Source organism: Seriola lalandi, unplaced genomic scaffold (genome assembly GCF_002814215.2).
Source record: "Seriola lalandi dorsalis isolate HSWRI2012SDOR001 ecotype SW California unplaced genomic scaffold, Sedor1 jcf7180002054899, whole genome shotgun sequence".
NCBI classification, from domain to species: domain Eukaryota; kingdom Metazoa; phylum Chordata; class Actinopteri; order Carangiformes; family Carangidae; genus Seriola; species Seriola lalandi.
In genome coordinates this window covers 926,175-945,524 of record NW_019525451.1, presented here as the reverse complement: position 1 = coordinate 945,524, position 19,350 = coordinate 926,175, and the positions used below count along the sequence as shown (strand labels likewise).

The 19,350-nt window shown below is 44.0% G+C and overlaps 1 protein-coding gene across 1 annotated transcript in view; it reads right to left on the bottom strand.

Moving 5' to 3' along the window:
* Window positions 1–19,350, bottom strand: part of LOC111672395 (sodium channel protein type 2 subunit alpha-like) — a 35,198-nt gene that overhangs the window by 12,922 nt on the left and 2,926 nt on the right. The window contains exons 2-17 of the mRNA XM_023429799.2: window positions 16,783–17,102; window positions 15,591–15,709; window positions 15,193–15,282; window positions 13,645–13,773; window positions 12,849–12,940; window positions 10,425–10,709; window positions 9,708–9,771; window positions 8,747–8,888; window positions 8,430–8,636; window positions 6,030–6,305; window positions 4,868–5,209; window positions 4,129–4,261; window positions 3,798–4,036; window positions 3,539–3,712; window positions 2,363–2,719; window positions 1,712–2,239 (exon numbers count right to left, since the gene is read on the bottom strand). Of these exons, the coding sequence (XP_023285567.1) occupies window positions 1,712–2,239; window positions 2,363–2,719; window positions 3,539–3,712; window positions 3,798–4,036; window positions 4,129–4,261; window positions 4,868–5,209; window positions 6,030–6,305; window positions 8,430–8,636; window positions 8,747–8,888; window positions 9,708–9,771; window positions 10,425–10,709; window positions 12,849–12,940; window positions 13,645–13,773; window positions 15,193–15,282; window positions 15,591–15,709; window positions 16,783–17,049 (3,444 nt within the window). The 5' untranslated portion in view covers window positions 17,050–17,102. The remainder of the gene's footprint in view (window positions 1–1,711; window positions 2,240–2,362; window positions 2,720–3,538; window positions 3,713–3,797; window positions 4,037–4,128; window positions 4,262–4,867; window positions 5,210–6,029; window positions 6,306–8,429; window positions 8,637–8,746; window positions 8,889–9,707; window positions 9,772–10,424; window positions 10,710–12,848; window positions 12,941–13,644; window positions 13,774–15,192; window positions 15,283–15,590; window positions 15,710–16,782; window positions 17,103–19,350) is intronic.

The window sequence follows — 19,350 nt, the reverse complement described above, 5'->3', positions numbered from 1 at the left end:
GGGGTGGGGTAAAGCAAAGAGGGTGGGGTTGGGGAGGGGTGGGGGACGGAGGGCAGACCAGGCAAAGAACGAAAATGGGCAATCCATTGAAGGTATGAGAAAAAATATGTTGTTTGTCTGTAAATGGCATAGGCAGTCCTCATGGTTAGTGCTATGGTACAATAAAGTGGTCTTACAATTCTCCTCTCACTGAAAACCTTGAGAGCGTCTGTGACACAGCTGCAATAACAAACGGGGGGGTTAAACAAAGTAAGTCAGACACACCAAAAGCCAGCATACAACCTCAAGTCTGCTTTCACTGGTCAGCCACAAGGCTCAGTGGGGGAACGAGTTAGCCGCAGACAACAAACAATTCAGATTCCCCTGAAAGCATTTTCCTCCACAGATGCAGTACAAAAGATGTGGGTTGCTCATTTTATTTTTTACTGGCAATGACACGTGACGTCTCACACAACAGGCACACCAAATTGCATGCATGAATTACTCACTATCTGTAACTTAAGTTGTGCTTAATTCACCAGCTCCCGGCTACAGGGTGTGGTGAGAGAGTCGATATATGGAGCATGTGGTGCCGTGGCTAGAAATAGTCCCCCCCCCCCCAAGTTGTTTTGAATCACAGTGGATTGGCACCACACCCACAGTGGCAGGTTGACATCACCAGGGAGCAGAGTCCCACCGCTCTGTCAGCCTGGCAACACTTAACAACCATACCTAGCATTTGCTCTGTTAGAATCTGTAATAAGACTTTCATGCAAATTGCCATTTTAAAGTGTTAATCCTATTTTCAAATCCATTTTAAACTAGTTTTAACTTAAACTTTTAGTGTAGTTTTTATTGCTTTTAAATGTGGGATAAAGTATTGAAAACTATTCATTTAAATAAATATAATTATTTGCTAAATATGTATCTAGAGCCACGAGACATTTAGCTTAGCTTAGCATAAAGACAGCCAGTGTGACTCAGTCTAAACATTAAAAATCTACCTACCAACACATATCACTGCGTCCAGAGAGAACAACAACTTGTTGTTTTCATCAGCTTTAACTGTTCACCCCTGATTCCGTGCTTTATGCTAAGCTAAGCTAACTCACCTGCTAGCTTTTGCTAAATATTTCACGGAGAGATATACAAATGTGGTATCAAACTTCTCGTCTAACTGTCGGCAAAAAAGCCGGTTAGCACATTTCCAGACTTTCATGCAAATTGTGCATCAAAAAGGGAAGTATTTGATTTTGTTCAAATGTTATAATATTTGATAAAGTTTCTGATGTGTACTGATAATCAGTTTTGGTACACTATTACTCAGAAAGAGCTTAGATCACCTCGCTAAATTCTGAATTAACAGTTTGCTGCTTCATCTTTAACACATGCACACATTTGCACATTAATTATGCAGTCTCTTTTGCAGGTGTGCCTGATAGTGAGTCACTGCACACAAACACACTGACACACTGACACATACACTCTGTTATAATTGTTATTTGTCATTGCTGTTTCTTGTTGTCCTGCTTCTCCAGAAGATTCCCTCAGTAGCACAGCATGATGCATGCACAAGTGAGTCAGCAGGTTATTTTCAAACTTATCCATTTCAACTCAACTGACTTGAGTTAAATTATAAAGGAGCTAATCAAATACAAAATCTGTGCGACTCAAGAGGTTTCCTACAAGCTGACAGACACATCGGTCGTCCAATCAAAGCCATTCATCTTACCTCTTTGCTGCCCTCTATGTCCGACGAGTCGCTGCTGAAATCTTCTGTGTTCAGGTTCTCAAAGTCTGACTCGCCCACAGCGATGGGCACCGTCACTGTGAGGCTGGGGTTATGAATAAATGACATGTAGTCGCTTTCCTCTACGGGGTACTTCACCGTAGTGTCCCCACCAGCCCTGACCCCTACCACCAGCCCTCCTCCAGGCCGTCCATTGCCCTCCGTCATGTACACCCCACCGGGGTCTTTGCTGATCTCCACTGAGGTGTGATTGGAGATGCAGTTGCCCTTGCCGTTGCTGTGCAGTTCGTCTAAGGGTTTGCTCTCCTCGGCCAGACCGGATCCCTTACCGCCCCCTCCAAAGCAGAGGCTCTGGAGGAACTGCCGCACCGTGGCTTTGACGAATGCGATGCCCCGCTGGATGCGGCCCACGGCGATCTGCAGGTTGTTCATCTCGCTGTCGTCGTCGGTTGCCGCCAGGTTGTCGGCGCTGAAGGAGCTCAGGAGGAGAGCCAGGAACAGGTTTAGAACCTGGAAAGAAATGGACATCAGGCAGGGAAAATCAATTCACCCAATAAATACATGATTAATACCACAACATTGAATATATGTAATTTTCTTCTCATTATTATGGAAAGGAAACAAAGACCATACCACCAGGTTTCCAATGACCATGACCATCATGAAGACTATCAGGCACATCGACTGTCCCGCCACCTCCATGCAGTCCCACATGGTCTCGATCCACTCTCCGCACAGCACCCGGAACACAATGAGGAAGGAGTGGAAGAAATCGTGCATGTGCCAGCGAGGCAGCTCACACTCGTCTGAGATCTTACACACACACTCCTTGTAGCTCTTGCCGAACAGCTGCATGCCGACCACGGCGAAGATAAAGACGATGATGGCCAGCACCAGGGTCAGGTTCCCCAGAGCGCCCACCGAGTTGCCGATGATCTTGATCAGCATGTTCAAAGTGGGCCATGACTTGGCCAGTTTGAAGACCCTCAGCTGTTGTAAAAAGGAAATTAAAAGGATGTTTTCCTCGTAAGTTAACTTGTGGCTTAGACTTTGAGTGCTTTTTAAATATGGGATGGTGTTGAAACCACTGCCACAGCACATTTTATTTGTTAAAAGGAATGGTTTGACATTTTGGGAAACATAATTAAACATGTAGCTAGAGCCAGGAGACGTTTAGCTTAGCTTAGCATAAAGACAGCTAGCCCTGCTCTGTCCAAACGTTAAAAATCTACCTACCAACCCAAGTAACAAGATGCAAGGAAGTCACACAGAGAGAACCTCAACTTGTTGTTTTTATGTTCTTGTTTCCCCCTGCTTCCATGCTTTATGCTAAGCTATGCTTACTCACCTATTTAATGAACAGATATGCAAGTGAACTATCAAACTTCTCGTCTAACTGTAAGAAAGAAAAAGGCAGCAAGCACATTTGCAGAAATCTCAGACTCGCTGCGTTAAAAGCAAAACTAAATTCTTTGTGCGGTTGTTTTTGCTTTCTCGTAGAGACGAGGGGAATATACTTTCAGTCTCAGTTGATAAAAGCACTAATTGTGTAGCAGCTCTCATAGAAAGCTAATCAGGTGAACAGAAGAAAACACATTGTGCCCCAAAGGCCAAAACAACTCTCAGTGGGCTTTTCATGTACAGCACAAAAGCTCTCATTACATCATTACCTCATTAATAACATGAGTGTTGTTGAGAGAGTCTGTGTGTTCCCTAAAAGTACAGGTTCATCTTAACTTAGTTACACAGATAAATGATGTAATGTAGCTTCTCTAAAAACCAGCCAACCATGACTCCCAGCGCTCTTACCAGTCTGAAGGACCTGAGCACAGACAGGCCTTCTACGTTGGCCAGGCCGAGCTCCATCAAACTGAGACTAACAATGATGCCGTCAAAGATGTTCCAGCCCTCCTGGAAGTAGTAGTAGGGATCCAGGGCGATGATCTTGAAGCACATCTCTGCTGTGAAGATGCCCGTGAACACCTGACGACAAAGGAGAGATATTTCACTGTCTATTTTCTCCGGTTTCATCCACTCGGACTTGGTTAGCATTTCACAAAATACTTGCCAGGTTTCCGACTGAGAGGACAGTGTTGAATTCTTTCGTCATGGGGTAATGCTCCATGGCCATGAAAAGGGTGTTGAGGACGATGCAGATTGTGATGGCCAGATCCACAAATGGGTCCATGACCACCATGTTTACCACCTCCTTGATTTTCAGCCATGCTGGACAACAATCCCAGATCAGACAGGTGTTGGCAAATCTGTACCAGCAGGGGGGGCACTTCTGTCTCGACTCCTCAAGCTCTGGAAAAAGGAGAGATAACCACATTTCGTTATAACGCTCTTGCGATGCTCTTGGAATACAGTTGAATTTATCTCTGTGGTGACCTCCTGACCTTCCATGGTGTTGGTGAGGATACTGGCCACACTCATGGCTCTCTGCCGGCCCCCTGGTTCATCCAGATAATCCATGGACGGCTGGTGAAAACCTGACCGACGTTTCTTCAGCTCAGTATCTGTCGTTGTTCCCTGGAAATATGTGAAGGACGAGAAGATTATCAGTGTTGGGCTCATGTGAATGACTTGACACACCTGCACAGGGGTTTTCACTTATTTCCCTGATTAGACCAGGCTCCACCCCTAAAACCCTAAAGCAGTATGGCTAATGAATTAATTATTGTGTATGTCTTTCTCTTCTGTTCAGCACGAGTCAAGAGTCTCAACCTCAGCTGATGAAAATGTAATTATCACTGTCGGTATTTGCTCCATCGGCCAAATTAAAGTTTTGACCTGAAAAATTAAGGGACTGCCAAATATATTAGCATTCATGCTGAGAAGAAGATGAATGTCTGAACCAGATTTCACGGGACTTTATCCAACAGTTCATGATCAACAAAGTCAGTAGGAGCCAACAGGAGCCAATGGGCTCGGAGCTGAGAACCACAGATGGACTTGGAGAGGTGGGAAAGCTTTTGCTGACAATAACAAACAACATTAAAAACTTGACTTAACAAAAACCCATATAACTAATTTATTAATTACTTATCAATAAGATCAGAACAAAGGGATGTGAATTATATACAGTGAACTGGAGGGAGGTCAATGGGAAAATAAAGCATGAAACAATGAAGTCACCTCAGGCAGCAGGTGACCTACAGGGGAGGTTGTTACGGACGTTCCACCGACTAGAGAAACCACACCGTTGCAGTCCACAGTGCAGTGCATCTTGCCGTTGGCAGGCAGTATGATCCGCGGCGCCCCGAGGCTCGTCTGGCTGACGGCGCTGGAGCGGCGCTCGAGGCGGCGCGGCAGGAACAGGGAACCCCGCCGGCTGTCGCTCTCCTCGAAGGTGCTGTGCTCGTCGTCGGCGAAGTCGTTCTCGGAGCCCATGTCGCGCGCCCGGCCGCGGAAGCTGAACAAGCTGGCGCGGCTGTTCCTCCGAGGAGAGAGGAGGGATCCGCGGATACTGAGCAGAGACTGAGAGAGAGAAAAAGAGAGGGAAATTCAAATTAGAGGGAGGAAGGACAGACACAGAATGACCATATTTGGTGTTGGGTGGTCCTGAGAAAACAGGGAGGAGCTAGACAGAGCTTAGCTTAGCATAAAAAGTGAGAACAAGGGGAAAAAAACTCACCTAGTTCTGCCCAAAGTCAATATATGATTGTTTTTTATTGGCAAACAACAAAATTACAAATATATTAAAGATGACGTAGTAGACTGGTGCTAACAGAAAAGATCAATAATGGGCAAATGTACAGACAATACTATGAAACTGTTGTACGAGAAGAGCCAGGGGAGTGGAGGTGATTTGTATGTACTATCTTTATAATAATAATAATTTCTAAGTAGTATGATAATGTAATAATCATAATATGATAATATGATAATGTAGCTATAATAATAAATAATTCAATATGCGATAATATATTAGTGACTACTCAACGCTGAGTGAGGAGCGAGGGCAGACCAGGACATCAACGAGGCAGGCGACCTTCTTTCTCATAATTATCATTATCATCATTATTATTATTATTATTGTTGATGGATTACATCTTGTTTGTTTAATCTGTACAAAAACTAAAGAGTAAACTGGAGAATCTGAGCTAAAATAGTTAATCTCACCTCTGTGATGAAGCATATTTCTTAAATCCTTTAATTTACACACACTTATACACTGTAATGAGTGAAATGAGTTCATGTTTGTTTTGTTTATTTGAAGTTATGTTTTGTCTTTATTCTGATAGTCACAGTGAGAGAGAGACAGACAAGTCATCTGCTCCGTCGGGGAAGTATTTACCTGGTTGGGCGAGGAGCATCTCTTCTCATAAGAAAGCCGGTTGGCATCGATTGAGAAGCGGAAGCTCGACCTCTTGATGCTGTCCTCAGACTCAGACTTGTGGAACTTAAGTGCCCCCCTCTCCTCCTCCTCCTCCCTCTGCTTCCTCTTCTTCCGCCTGTTGCGTCGCTCCTTGGCGCTCTTGGAGCTGAGCTTAGACGTCCCCGAGGAGGACTCGGAGGTGGGGCCCCCTCTCCCGCTGTACTCTCCGCTCTCCGTGGCTGCTGCTGCGGCAACCTGCCAGCCAATCGGAGCACAAACACAGTTGTCATGGCGACCCAGCGCCTGTCTCAAAGGCTCTTTGCGGAATGGAGCGGAGGAGAGAGAGAGAGAACGGCGGCGGCAGCAGCAGCATGAAGAGACAAATCAGCCTCAGACACCGTCTAAAAATGGACGCCTGATTGTTTTCATGCAAAACAAAACATTTATGAATCTTTGCATTTGCAATAAAAGAAGAAAAACATTTCTACGAGTCAACAAAACTGCACAAAAAAAATGCATGAACTTCTGTTTTTCCACAGAGATGTGTTCTCCTAATGAAATGCTTTCAGGTTGGGGATGTGAATGAGTTCAAACACTTTTTATTTCCTCTTTTTCCATCTTCTATCTTCGCTCCAATGCCAAGGCCAACAACAATAACCCGAATGTGCACAAGCCTGACAAACCAGTGTTAAGCCTGAAAGAGCAGCCGGACAGAGCAGAGGTGGGAGGAAGGTCTGACAGGAAACACAATAAAGCAATAGAAGACGGAGGTATCTGATCTTCCACTAATCAGATAGAGATAATGTGGTATTGTATATTAAATAATGCAGAATATAAAGGGGAATTATGGCCTATTAATCCTCTTACACTATTAATCTGTATATAAATCAGTTGCTAACTTTTTGTGTCATGTAACCCGTCGTCCCTCTCTGATGAGCTCAAGTACCCCTTCACCCACCATCACCCGTTCTGATTCAATTGACTTTAAAGTGGATGTTTAATAACACTAAATAAAAGTGGATATTGTTAATAATAATACATACAATTCATATTACAACCACTTAGAGTGGCAGAAGCTGAACATGTCAACCAATTATCTGCTACTTTTAAACGACTATTGTGTTCATCCATCACTTTTTAGCTCATTATTTCATCTGTTTATCCGTCCTACTGTATTTTCACCATTTCTCATTCATTTTTATCTCATGCACATATATAGATGCACTTTATATTTTTTAACCAGAATATAATTTCTCTTTCATCTCATTAGCTACTCCAACATAACCTCCTGGCAACTGCAGATCCACTCCCTGGGGGACGAGTACGTCTCTGCTGTGCATCATCTGAGGCCTCTACACTTAGTTTTATCAGATTCAGCCTCCGACCGTGCACATGCACTTGTTCCATGTGTAGTGGGACAGAAATAGACTCTCTGGCTCTGTCGTCATAAGTTTCAAAGTGACGCCAGGAACACACTGCCTGCGTTGCTGCAGCTACATAGAGCTTGCAGGGCACTTGAACGTTGGATTTCTCTTCATTATAAATTAATTTCTGATTTATACTTTGACAGAAAACGTCAGTAAAGTCTCACTGTCTCCATATGTAACTGCTATAATTGTTATAATATACTGTATATTTATATTTTTTCATTCTTGTGACATATTCAGATTCAGAAGGTGTCAGTTTTACGTTGGTATGACGTCAAAATGACATCAATCGGTCTTTTTTTGCCGGGAGACGTGCGTCAAGTGTGAAAAACAGGCGAGACGCCGACTCTGTAGATCACGCGTGACACACGGGTGAGATGCTCAAACCCGTTAAGATGAAAACCAAGACGTTCCGCAGCCGCGACGCATCCAGTGTGTTCCTGTCCTAACTGCTCGGCTGCTCAGTGACATCAGGACGGGTTCTCCCTCGGTAACGAGCGTCTCGTACGGACGACAGGCAGATTATTAAACTCAGCAGTCAGAGCTACAGTGGGTAAATTTCCATTATCCAGTATTTCCACTTGCACACAGTGGCCAACTGATCATTTCCACCTCATTTCTGCAGGTCAACCTCCTGACACCACGGGTGCAGCAGGGGGGTGTCAGTCATCCAGGACAGCGGTTGCTAGGGGCAACGCTGCTTATGGCAGCTGGCTCAAGACTCTAAGCTGAAAAATCAACAGAGCCCCCCTCCCCACATACGTGCAAAGAGACCGTCTATGTTAAACCCTGCGCAGTTAAAAACATCACTTTCTTAATGTACTTGTGAATGGATCCTTTCTCAATGAGATCACTCTCAAATGAAATGAGATGAAATGGAAACACTGATCAGCTGGGAGCCTGTAATCGAATCATGACTTGTTTTTGAAAAGACAAAGATGAATGTTCTTGCCTGTGCCTCCTCCTGCTGTCTCTTCAGCTGCTCCAGCATGGCCTGGAACTCCTCCTCCTTCTGCTGGGCCTCCTCGATGGTCGCCTGGTTCTGCTCGTCGTACGCCATGGCCACCACGGCCAGGATCAGGTTGACCAGGTAGAAGGAGCCCAGAAAGATCACCAGCACGAAGAAGATCATGTAGGGTTTCCCTGCCACGCGCAAAGTCTGACGGATCCGAGACAGTCGGGAGAGAGGAAAGGAGAGAGAGGCTTGTTGTTATGAATTCATCTTATTGAACTGACTGGATAGCTCTGCTGACTGATGGTTCAGCCAACCTGCTGGTAGAGGTTTTCCCAGTAGTCCTGGGTCATGAGTCGGAACAGAGAGAGGAAGGCCCAGCTGAAGGTGTCGAAGCTGGTGTAGCCGTAATCTGGATTACGACCTGCTTTCAGACACAGGAAGCCCTCTGGACAGAGCCTGTCAGGACACACAGGTGTTATGCTAATATTTAGCATTAAAGGTGCCACATGTACTTCTTTTTCAACATTAAAAAAATCATATACGTTACAGTGTGTTTAGCTGCCATTTGTGTATTAAAGGTCCAGTGTAAAGGTCTGTGTCCATGTGTAGTGTGATTATTGATCAGGTCTAGCTTCTATATTAATACTGTGAAAGTATCAAAGCCTCAGTCCACAGAGAAATGCACACAGCCTGTATTCAGAAACTGAGCCTTAAAACCAGCCGTCAGGACTTCCTGTAACTTTGTGATGTCACAACAAAGCAGTCACCAAGCTCCGCCCACCTGGACCCACCATCCAAACCTTGCAGGATTTGGTTTCTCTGAGTGTTTTTACCTGAAATCTGCTATACTTTTATTGGATCACTCAGAAAACGGTCAGCCAATCAGAAGAGAGGCTCAGCGCCTCCTCTCTTCTGATTGGCTCACTGACCTGTTGTTACTAGAGCTCCAGAGAGAAGCCTGAGAGAGGAGATGTGAAACTACACTGAGATGGTTTTTGGTTCTTTAAACCACAAATATATCTTGTCATTGTTCAACACTTCAAAATAAAACAGGAAGAGTGTAAAACATGGAGCTTCTTAAGCGTCTTAAACTTTCCATGGAGGAAGAACTTTCTCCACATTTGCTAAAACACATTTAAATGAAAAGCAGCCGTAGTTAACCGGTTCAGACTCCTGCGACGCCTCAGCGTGGTGGTGAGTGTCGACACTAATTGTGTATGCTCAGCTTTGTGGTGCATCTAATTGGCCATATAAATAAAACATGTCAAGTCTTACCCAGCGCCACTGGCATTCCCGCAGAGCAGAGCGTCCCTACGGCCAGGGAGGTAATAATAATTATCTGGAGAGGAGAAGAGACAGAGCGACGGTAAGTCAGAGACACATCACAGGATTTGGTTGTTTTGTTTGTTTTAACACCCAACCACATGAGTCACCCTTAGTCACCCTGACTTTCAAAGCAGTCTTCCACTTTCACAATCACATCAGATTCTCTATATTCATTGAAACTATAACGATGCCAGGCTTTAACCGGCTGTCTCTCTCTCCTCTTTCCCTCTCGCTCTGGCAGCAGCTTGTCATGTAGCCGGTGCCCGTCTCCTCTCGATCCCGCTGGCGGTCAGTGACTCTAGCACTTTAGGCTGCTCATGCCACACAGATGGGCCACGGGAGAATGATGAAGGAAGGCGGGGGGGGGGTGAAAGTAGAGGGTTTTATTGCTGCGGCGATTATCCGCCACATTTGCTGCGTTCTCCCACCAGCCCTTGTTAGAGAGCACAGCCTCTGCTCCCAGCCATTGCTGTCACTCCCTATCATGGCAGCAGGCCTGACCTCCCCCTACACTACCACTGCCGCCACTCTGACCCGTCTCTGCATGTGCAGTAGCCAGTATCTGACTCAGGCCGTCTGGGGCGGATGCTAACTTGACCCTGGTTAACCCCCTTGTGCGCCTGGCAGACATGTAACGCCACGTCCACGCCGTGTCACTCGGCTTACTCTCGTCGTTGATGTACTCTGTCCAGTTGAAGGGGTTCTCTGTGGCGTTCTGCACAAACGTGCTGTTGCTTTCCATCAGGGTGCCGTTGAAAAACATCATATCGTCGGCGGTGATATTGCTGCTGTTGGTGAAGAGCAGTTTACGCACGCACTTCTGCCTCAGGTTGCCCATGAAGAGCTGCAGGCCGATGAGGGCGAAGACGCTGAGGCAGAACACGGTGAGGATCATCACGTCCGACAGCTTTTTCACCGACTGGATCAGGGCGCCGACGATGGTCTTCAAGCCTGAACGTGAGAGAGGGCGAGGGGGCGGGAAGGGGACACCGCAGAGTGATTACTGCCCGCTAATTACAGCCACAAGCTTGTATAGAGAAGACGCTACTAATAAGAGCTTACAGGAGCAAGCAGCCAGGGGGATCTGCAGTGGAGGTTCCTGTATGAACTGCTTGCTGTCATACAGGAACCACGCTCACACAGATCACTGCTAATCATGGATAAACCACTGGAGAAACATGTGTTGTTGTGTTTTTGTATCTATTTACCAGGAAGAACGAGCAGAATACTCTATAAATCTGTGCAGTTGTTTTCTGGTTGTAAAGCCACTGAGCTCTTGTTTTAGTGCGGTTGCAAAGACCCGGCGCGCAGCAGCAGGTCAATGGGGACCTATCCAAGTGCACAGGCTGTTTATATCCATATAGGCACAGCATGATGAACAAGATCATTAAGTGAATGGGGAATTAAAACTGGGGGGTGATTTTGCTGAGTAATTGTTATTCTCTCAGCCAGTTACATCGCTGGTTTCATACCGCTCTCATGCAGCTGTAGTGGAGCATGAGGTAAGTAGAAAATAATATTGTGGTGTGGGGGGGGGGGGCCAGTCCGATGTGTTGCTCTGTGAGTCAAGTATTTAGTTTGTGCTTGTTGATGCAAGCAACAATTCATTCAAGGAATAGTTTAACATTTTGGGAAATACACATAGATAGATGAGGAGATTGATACCACTTTTAGCTGATTATTTTAGCATTAGCTTAGCATTAAAACTGGCAGGAAGGGGAAACAGCTAGCCTAGCTATGTCCAAGGCTAAAATAAAGCACCTTTAAAGTTCACTAATGATGTCATTGTTTTGTGTTTTTGTTTAAATATAATAACCACAAGTTTCACACACAACTTGCTTTTACATTTAGGCTTTTGGTTCAAACAGGATGTTAGCTTAGCATCAAAACTGGCAGGAGGGGGAAACAGCTAGCCTAGCTATGTCCTTGTCCGAGGCAAATAATAATCTGTACATTAGCACCTTTAAAGTTAACTAATGATCTAATTGTGTTTTAGTTAAGTTTAAATGTAAAAACAGCAAGTTGCACACAACAGCCACACAACCACAATTTATTGTTTTTACATTTTGGCTTTTGGTTCAGACAAACAAGATACAATGGGTTAATTAGTGCTTTAGAGGTGTTAGCCCTGCTAGCTACTTTTCCCTTCTTTCCTACTTCTCAGTCCCCAGGTTATTGCTAAGCTAAGCTAATTGCGTGCTAGCTCCAGCTTCATATTTACTGTAAAGAGAGTGGTGTCATTTCACATTTCCCAAAACTTCAAACTATCCCTTTAACAAAATGACGTGGTGTTTGTCTATTTTCAACATCAACCACTCAATATTCACCAAAACACCATGTTCAATCTTGTTGCAGCTTCTCCCACCACTGAGCCATGAGCTAATAAATACCAAAGACACAGGCAAAATGCTTTTAAAGGTCAGAAAAATAGATTGTGCTGCTTGTACTAGGCTTCGCACTGCCACAAAAACAGAGCCCAACACTTTTAAACTAGGTCTAAATGTAGTAAATAATACGTGTTGTGGAATTGGATGATTCTCTTAATACAAACAGCCAATGACAGTTTTCCTGGATGGTTTACATGTGACCTTTTGGTTAGTTTGTGATGTGAATAGTGTTAGTGCCATAACCCAACCACCACTCACCATATCACAATTTCTCCAAAGAAACACACAACATTGAACAAGACATGCACAGGAAAAACAAGGTGAGGAGGAACCCTACACACACAAGTGCTTGCCACCAGAAAATCGGCTTTTGCAATGTCTCATGCAAAAAAGGAAAAAAGAAATAGTGCACAAAATCTACTTGTAAGGCTCCCAAGGCAAGAATAGATTTCAACCAAAAAGAATTCTGCCTTAAAGGATGTTTCTAAAAGCTAAGAATCCTGTCAATCTGTGCAGATTGGAGCCAGATTCCAGCTTTTACTGGCCTTGGGACGAAGGCAGCATGAGGGACGGCGACGGGCGTCATCAGGCTTAGCTACAGTGAGATGAGCTGAGAGGGGGGGGCGGGGTGCTTGGATGTTAGCGAAACGCCAGTTAGCCATTAGCATTTCATCAACCCTACGGGCCTTGATGGCTCTCTCACCTGGGATGACTGATATAGTTTTCAGGGCTCGCAGAACCCTGAAGGTTCGCAGTGCTGAGACATTGCCCAGGTCCACAAACTCTGTGACATATCTGTAAGGGAAGGGAGGGGGGAGGAAGGAGAGGGAGGAGGAGGAAGAGGTGGGGTGGGGTGGGGGGGGAGAGGAGGGAACGGCAAACGGTCACACACAGAGGACAAATGGCAGGAGTGCTGGCAGCAGGCCCGGGCAGCCTTACCTGGTATTACTGAGATAGTTTTCAAAGCTCGCAAAACTCTGAATGTGCGCAGAGCTGAAACATTGCCTAGGTTTACAAACTCTGTTATATACCTGCAGGATCAAATGCACAGTTACTACACAGCATCACACAGACACAGACACACACCTCTGTTAAAAGCATCGTCAATTACATCATTAAAAGTGAGTAATCCTCCATAGAAACAGATACTATGAACGCTTAAAATCACTGCATGACCTAACGCTGAAGGCTTTATTCTGTGGTGTCAAGTCAAGTAGCTGAAGTCACTGAAGCATGGGACAAATCTAAGCCAGGATACTGCAGGTTTTCGGGGGGTTAACATCCATTATAACGGCAGAGCTGAGATTTCTGGCCATGCTATCAAAACATACAGCAGTAAGCTCCAGATTATCACGCCCCTCTTCATTTCTCTGCTCTTCTTCTCCAATTCAGTGGGACTTAACAGGCTGCTGGGCTGATTAGCATTAAAAGCATTTGGCCTCTTAATCTACGCCAGATCATGTTAAGCTGATCCTAACCACGCTTGTCATAATACTTACGCCATGAGGATAACACTGAAATCCAGCCAGTTCCATGGGTCCCGGAGGAAAGTGAACTTCCCCACGCAGAAGCCCCTGGCCAGGATTTTTATAAGGGACTCGAAGGTGTAAATCCCTGTGAATGTGTACCTGAGAGAGGAAATGAAAACACACGCTGAGGGAAATAACGATGTCGGTTAACGACTCTGTTGCTCAGAGGCGAGGTGACAGACTCGCTGTGTGCTGTGCAGTACTGGCTTCTTAAACTACCTGTATCACTGCCTCTTCAAATCTTATTAGTCAACCATCTTCTTCCTGAGCTTTCTGGTTATTACATCATGTCCTGAAAACGCTGCAGTGTACATTACTGAGATCAGTTACTGTTTGATGACTGCACCTATAGCTAGAAGCTAACATCAAACAGCTGACCATAGTTATATACGTGTAAATTTTGCAGCACACAATTTGTAAAGGACTTTTCTTAGAAACAACGTAATGCAAAGTATTTTGCAGAATAAAAGCAATAAAAAAAATCCCCCCTTTGGAAAGCAGAGATACGGATAGAGATAAAATAATAAAAAACTAAACAGAGAAGATGTATTGAAATGAGTATAAACAGAAATAAAAGGTAGGGTATTAAAAACCAAATAAAAATTAGGACAAAATAGTTAAGATAAAATAATAAAATGTGAAGAGAGGAGATGTTTGGAAGCGAGTAAAACCAGAAATAAAGGTTGGGTATTAGAAGGAAAACAACCTAGAAAATAAAAAGGACAAATCATTAAAACAGTCTAACATATATAAATAAATAGACGGATAAACAAATTTAATTAAATGAAAAGCCAGACTAAAAAGGTTGGTCTAGATTTTGCTTTTAAAAAGCAAACTTGTCTTGTTGTTATTTCAAGACGAGTTTGGATTCTCAACAAATTCCAGGACAGAAAAGTTTTATAAAGCTGCTGTTTTATTAAAATGTTGTAGCCTCACACCCACAGTCCATGTGATGTGCATACAACTCTACACTCCTTCTAGAATAGGTTTTATGAATTATGGACCTACAGTTTCCAGTATGCTTTGAGGGATGTATGGTCATATGTTGTCAATGGACAGTATTTTAATACTTATGCAACCAACTCTGTCGTTATACAACTGTCTTGATGACCTGAACACTCTCAGATCATTAACATCTTTAACATGCAGCCCACATGACATGAACGCAGCATACGTCTGACTCACTCCCTACTCATTATATAGGGGACTAGATGTACCCTTCACCAGTCTATCTGAGTGTGAAATTTATCAATATCCTCTATATAGTGACATCAGAAATTCTACAAAGGAATGAAAAAGTAGCATTCATGGTATGGCTAACAATCCCATGATGCAATGCAATATATTTTACACAGTAACTAATCAATAACTTTTCACATCAAATGTACTGACACCCCCTGCATGTGCAGGTTGTGCTGCTTTCAGGAATTTGTGTCTCAGAGGATTAATCAAAATGTACGTCAATGTAAAATCAGAAAAAGTCACACGGGAGGAGGAAATGAACAGCTGAGGACTTACTCTACATTCTTGGCCCATTCCGGGGGGTTACTGAGGGTCATGAAAGCACAGTTGGTCAGGATGGTGAACATGATCAACATGCTGAACAACGTAAAAAACCAAGTTAAGGAACACAATAGAACATTTTTGTTGAGCATAAATCCCTGTACGCCAACATTCACCTTCCATTACTGCTACAAGAAATATAAAGAAAATCCTTTATGTTTCTCATTTTTAATCTTAAGTGTCTTTAATCTTAACTGCTCAGCTGCTGTAAAACCAGATGTATGTCTATGTGCAAAGTCTAAACCAATCATGACATTTAGTCTTCAACATCAGCTCGTTTAAATCCGTCTTTTGTCTGATAAACCCTTTTAATCCAAATCAAGCTGTGACCGTAGCAAACTCTGAAAGGATATGAGTGTACTAAAACTCTAATAGCTATCCTCCTCAGAGGGTTGAAGGGGCTTAAGATGTACAAGGCAGGAGTGGCGTTGAAACGGAAGATTGCCTTCCCGCGATTCAATACTATGAAGGTCTGAAAGAGAGGAAAAACAAAGATGAATTAAAATATGTATCATGCATGCGAGAGATGCAGCACCCGGAGGCTTTGATAAGTCAAAACAGCAGAGAAGCTGCATCTGTGTGCAGCCGCTGTGGTTGTTATTGTAATGAAGCTGGATGAGTCCACCTCAGGCAGCACACGTTTGGCACTGGAGTTCAACTGGCACAGCAGCTCGGATTAGCATTTAGCACCTCTGTTGGCCCACGCTTTCAAGCCTCCGACTTGGCTGAGCACGTTCATGTTAAAGTGGGTTTTACATCTCGCCTGTTGACAAACTAAATGTTGACTTTTGCAGATTTAAATGTTGTGAAGAATTAGCCAGTTGTTATACTTACCCTGCTACGTCTTAGTGCTGCAGTTGACACCATCGATCGGTGGATTTTAGCTAGTCAGATAGGGAAATTAAAATTGTCCAGCAGTTGGCAAGGCTGATTTACGTCATATCTATCTGATAGATTACAGTTTGTTCATGTTAATGATGCATACAAAAGTTAGTCATGGAATTGCACAGGGTTCTGTGCTAATGCCGATACTTTTCACCCTATTATATGCACCGTTTAGGCAATAATATCAGGAAGTACTAGATAAATTTCCGATGTTACGCAGGCGACACATCGCTGTATTTATCTATGAAGCCGGACGAGACTTATAACTGGATGACCGGCAGACAAAACTGAAGTTATTCTAATTGACTCGCCTGCTCAGAGCATTTGTGCCCACATGGTATGCACCCTAACCTAAGCACCCCCTTTAATTTAAATGTAAGTGTTTTTTATTTAGATTTTACTTTTTCTGATCCCTGGATCTCTGGAGGAAATTGCTGCATCTGCCCAAGTGCTTCCTTAAAATAGTTTATTGAGCGCGTTGGGCAATTAACTTCAAGCTTAAAAAGTGCAGATGTGTAACGTATGAAAATTCAGTGCCTGAGTTACTCATCATTTCAATCTAAATATAGAATGATGCTTTAAAGCCAGCACAGAAAGAACAAGACTTAAAGGTATTCATCCATTATTTTACCTTTATAAGATGGACTCTTTGGGACTGACCTTCTGATTGCTGTAGAAGGGGTCCAAGTCCTCCAGAGGGGTGGACACCAGTTGGGAGGGGGTGTCCCCATAGATGAAGGGGAGAGATTTCCCTGCCTCCAGGTCACTGTTGGGCTTTGGACCGTTTTCATCATCACTGTCACTGCGGCGATCCGCCCGTGGTCTCCGGGCCTCCTCCTCGGCGATGCGCCTCTCGATGGCGGCCAGCGACTCGGGGACGAAGGGGCGGAAGCTGTCAGGTCCGGGCGGTACAAGCAGTTGTGCCATCTTGTCATCCTGCTTGTTCAGAGGGCAACGAGGGGCTCAGCTGGGGCGGGGAGCTGCAGCGAGAAGGGAATGGGTCAGGGGTCGGAGCCAAGCTTCTGAAAAGAGTCAGTTCAAAGCTATAGGTGACGTCAGGGAGGCTACGTCCATCTTTGTTTACAGTGTATGGTTGGGAACCACTGTTCTGAACAATTTACAATCAGTTGATCTGCGGTTAATTATTGTCTTAAATTCATTACAATCGTCAGGCACTGAGAGTGACCGGCATGAGTTCAACCTGGTGCTGCTGCAGCTTTTACAATAATCCAACAGCATTCAGCTCAGACTGTTACTCAGTCTGACCTCCATTTACGTAAAAGTGACTCACACTTGTTAAACATTTACACAAAGAGCTTCATGACTAAAAGGAGCTAAAAAAAAATGACCTGAGTTCATTCGTTTGACCATAACTCTCGACTTATTTGTACATGAATGGAATTTCCTCCTATATGCGGCTTTTCACACAAGGATGGAGACACTGCGGAGGTAATACAGAGCTGCGTTTGAAAGGCTGGAGGAGAAAAACATAAAAGACAACATGTTTCACATGCAAATGGCTGATGGAGTGACTAATACCAATTTGAGTGCTTTACTGTATAACACAATGGCCTGACGTTTCCAGCTGGGCTCTCTGCTGTCTGTTTTATAACCGATGACTGATGACTAGAAATCATCACATGGACAAATTAAAAATCTAACATATTGATATGAATTTGTTTTGCTTTGGGAACAAACCAACTGTCCGCTAAAAGGCAGATTTATGCTTCTGTTCTTTAGAGGAGATTTAAAAAAATGTGGTGCGTGCCGTGCTGACCTCTGGGCACAGGGTTTTAATCAAAGCAGTGAGAGGTCACAGGTAGGGTGGAGGTTTTAGAGAGGCAGTAAATATGGGGTCTGACGTTGGTGACACGCCTTCAGCTGATTCACAGGGGGACACAGAAATAGCTAGCAACAGCTGAGGTGGACAGCATGAGAAAAAGACAAACAGAGAGAGCATGATCTTGCCACTTCCTCCCATTTACTCCTCTGTTTCAGTCTATTTATTTCTGCATCTGTAAATGGTTTTTAAAGAGTTTCCTTTTATTAAATAATTAATTGGCGGATGGCCTCAAGTTAGAGAAAAATTGAATGAATGAACTGTTTTCATAGTAGCTTTCATCAGTAGAAAGTAACTTAGCTGAGTGATTGTAGATCGGCAACAATCAGCAGCTACTGTCCCACCTTTCACACCCAGAAGCCCATCTTGTTCTCACAGGACAAAGAGGGAAGAAACACAAACAAGATCTCCCCCAAAAACCCTGGTGAGCCATTATCAGCGCAACCTTGGTGCCATCCAGTCTCTGCAGTCTCACAGGTGGGCCTAGTTCCTCCCAGGACACTGTACTGGCCCAGAAAACAGGAGCCTCCCCTCTGGCAGAATCTCAAAAGTGACGTCTCCTTCAGTCATCAGTTTTTTAATGGTTTTTCCAAATGGAGCAGAGACGCTTTCGCAACCTAATTTTCTTTCCATTTGGGTAGAGCAAGAGGAAATTTTAAGCTTGTTGACATTCAACCCGAGTGGCAAGCAACTCAAGGGAAGGTCTGGAACACGGTGTTATCCACCAAGCACAGTATGATAAAAATATGAGTTTGAGCTTCATGTGTCAGGCCCAACAGAACCAAGTACTACTTAACTTATTACAAAACCTCTCAAAATTCATGATAATATCAAAAACATACTGACATTACTACAAAATCCTCCTGTAAAACACCTTGTTCTTAACAGTAGAAACTGCTTGAAATGAGATAGACGAGAATATTGATGCCACTTTCATGTGTGCACGGCAAATATGAAGCCTTTGCCAAAAGCTTCTTAGCTTAGCTTAGCATTAAAAGTGAAAACAGTAGAAAACTGCTAGCCTTGCCTTCCCCAAAGGTTAAAAAATCATCATCAAATCAACTACAGCCAATTATTTGTAACTAAAAACTCAACTGTGTTTTGAACATTTTAACACTACCACACTATCACAAACCTTTTGTCTTAATGTCAAACCACACATAAATGTTTAATTATAACCATTTCTAGACGAGGGAGCCACAGCAGCCAGCTAATGTTGTGTTTCAAAGAATTCATCAGCCATAAACTGTGAATTAATTGTAGCTTCTCCCATAGGGGCGTCTCATAAAACACATCTGCTTGTGTCCCAAAGACTGCTCCGGGACCCGCGTTATGATGCGAGGCCTGACAGCTTGTCTAGCATTAGCTGCTGGGTGGTGGGGGCGGGG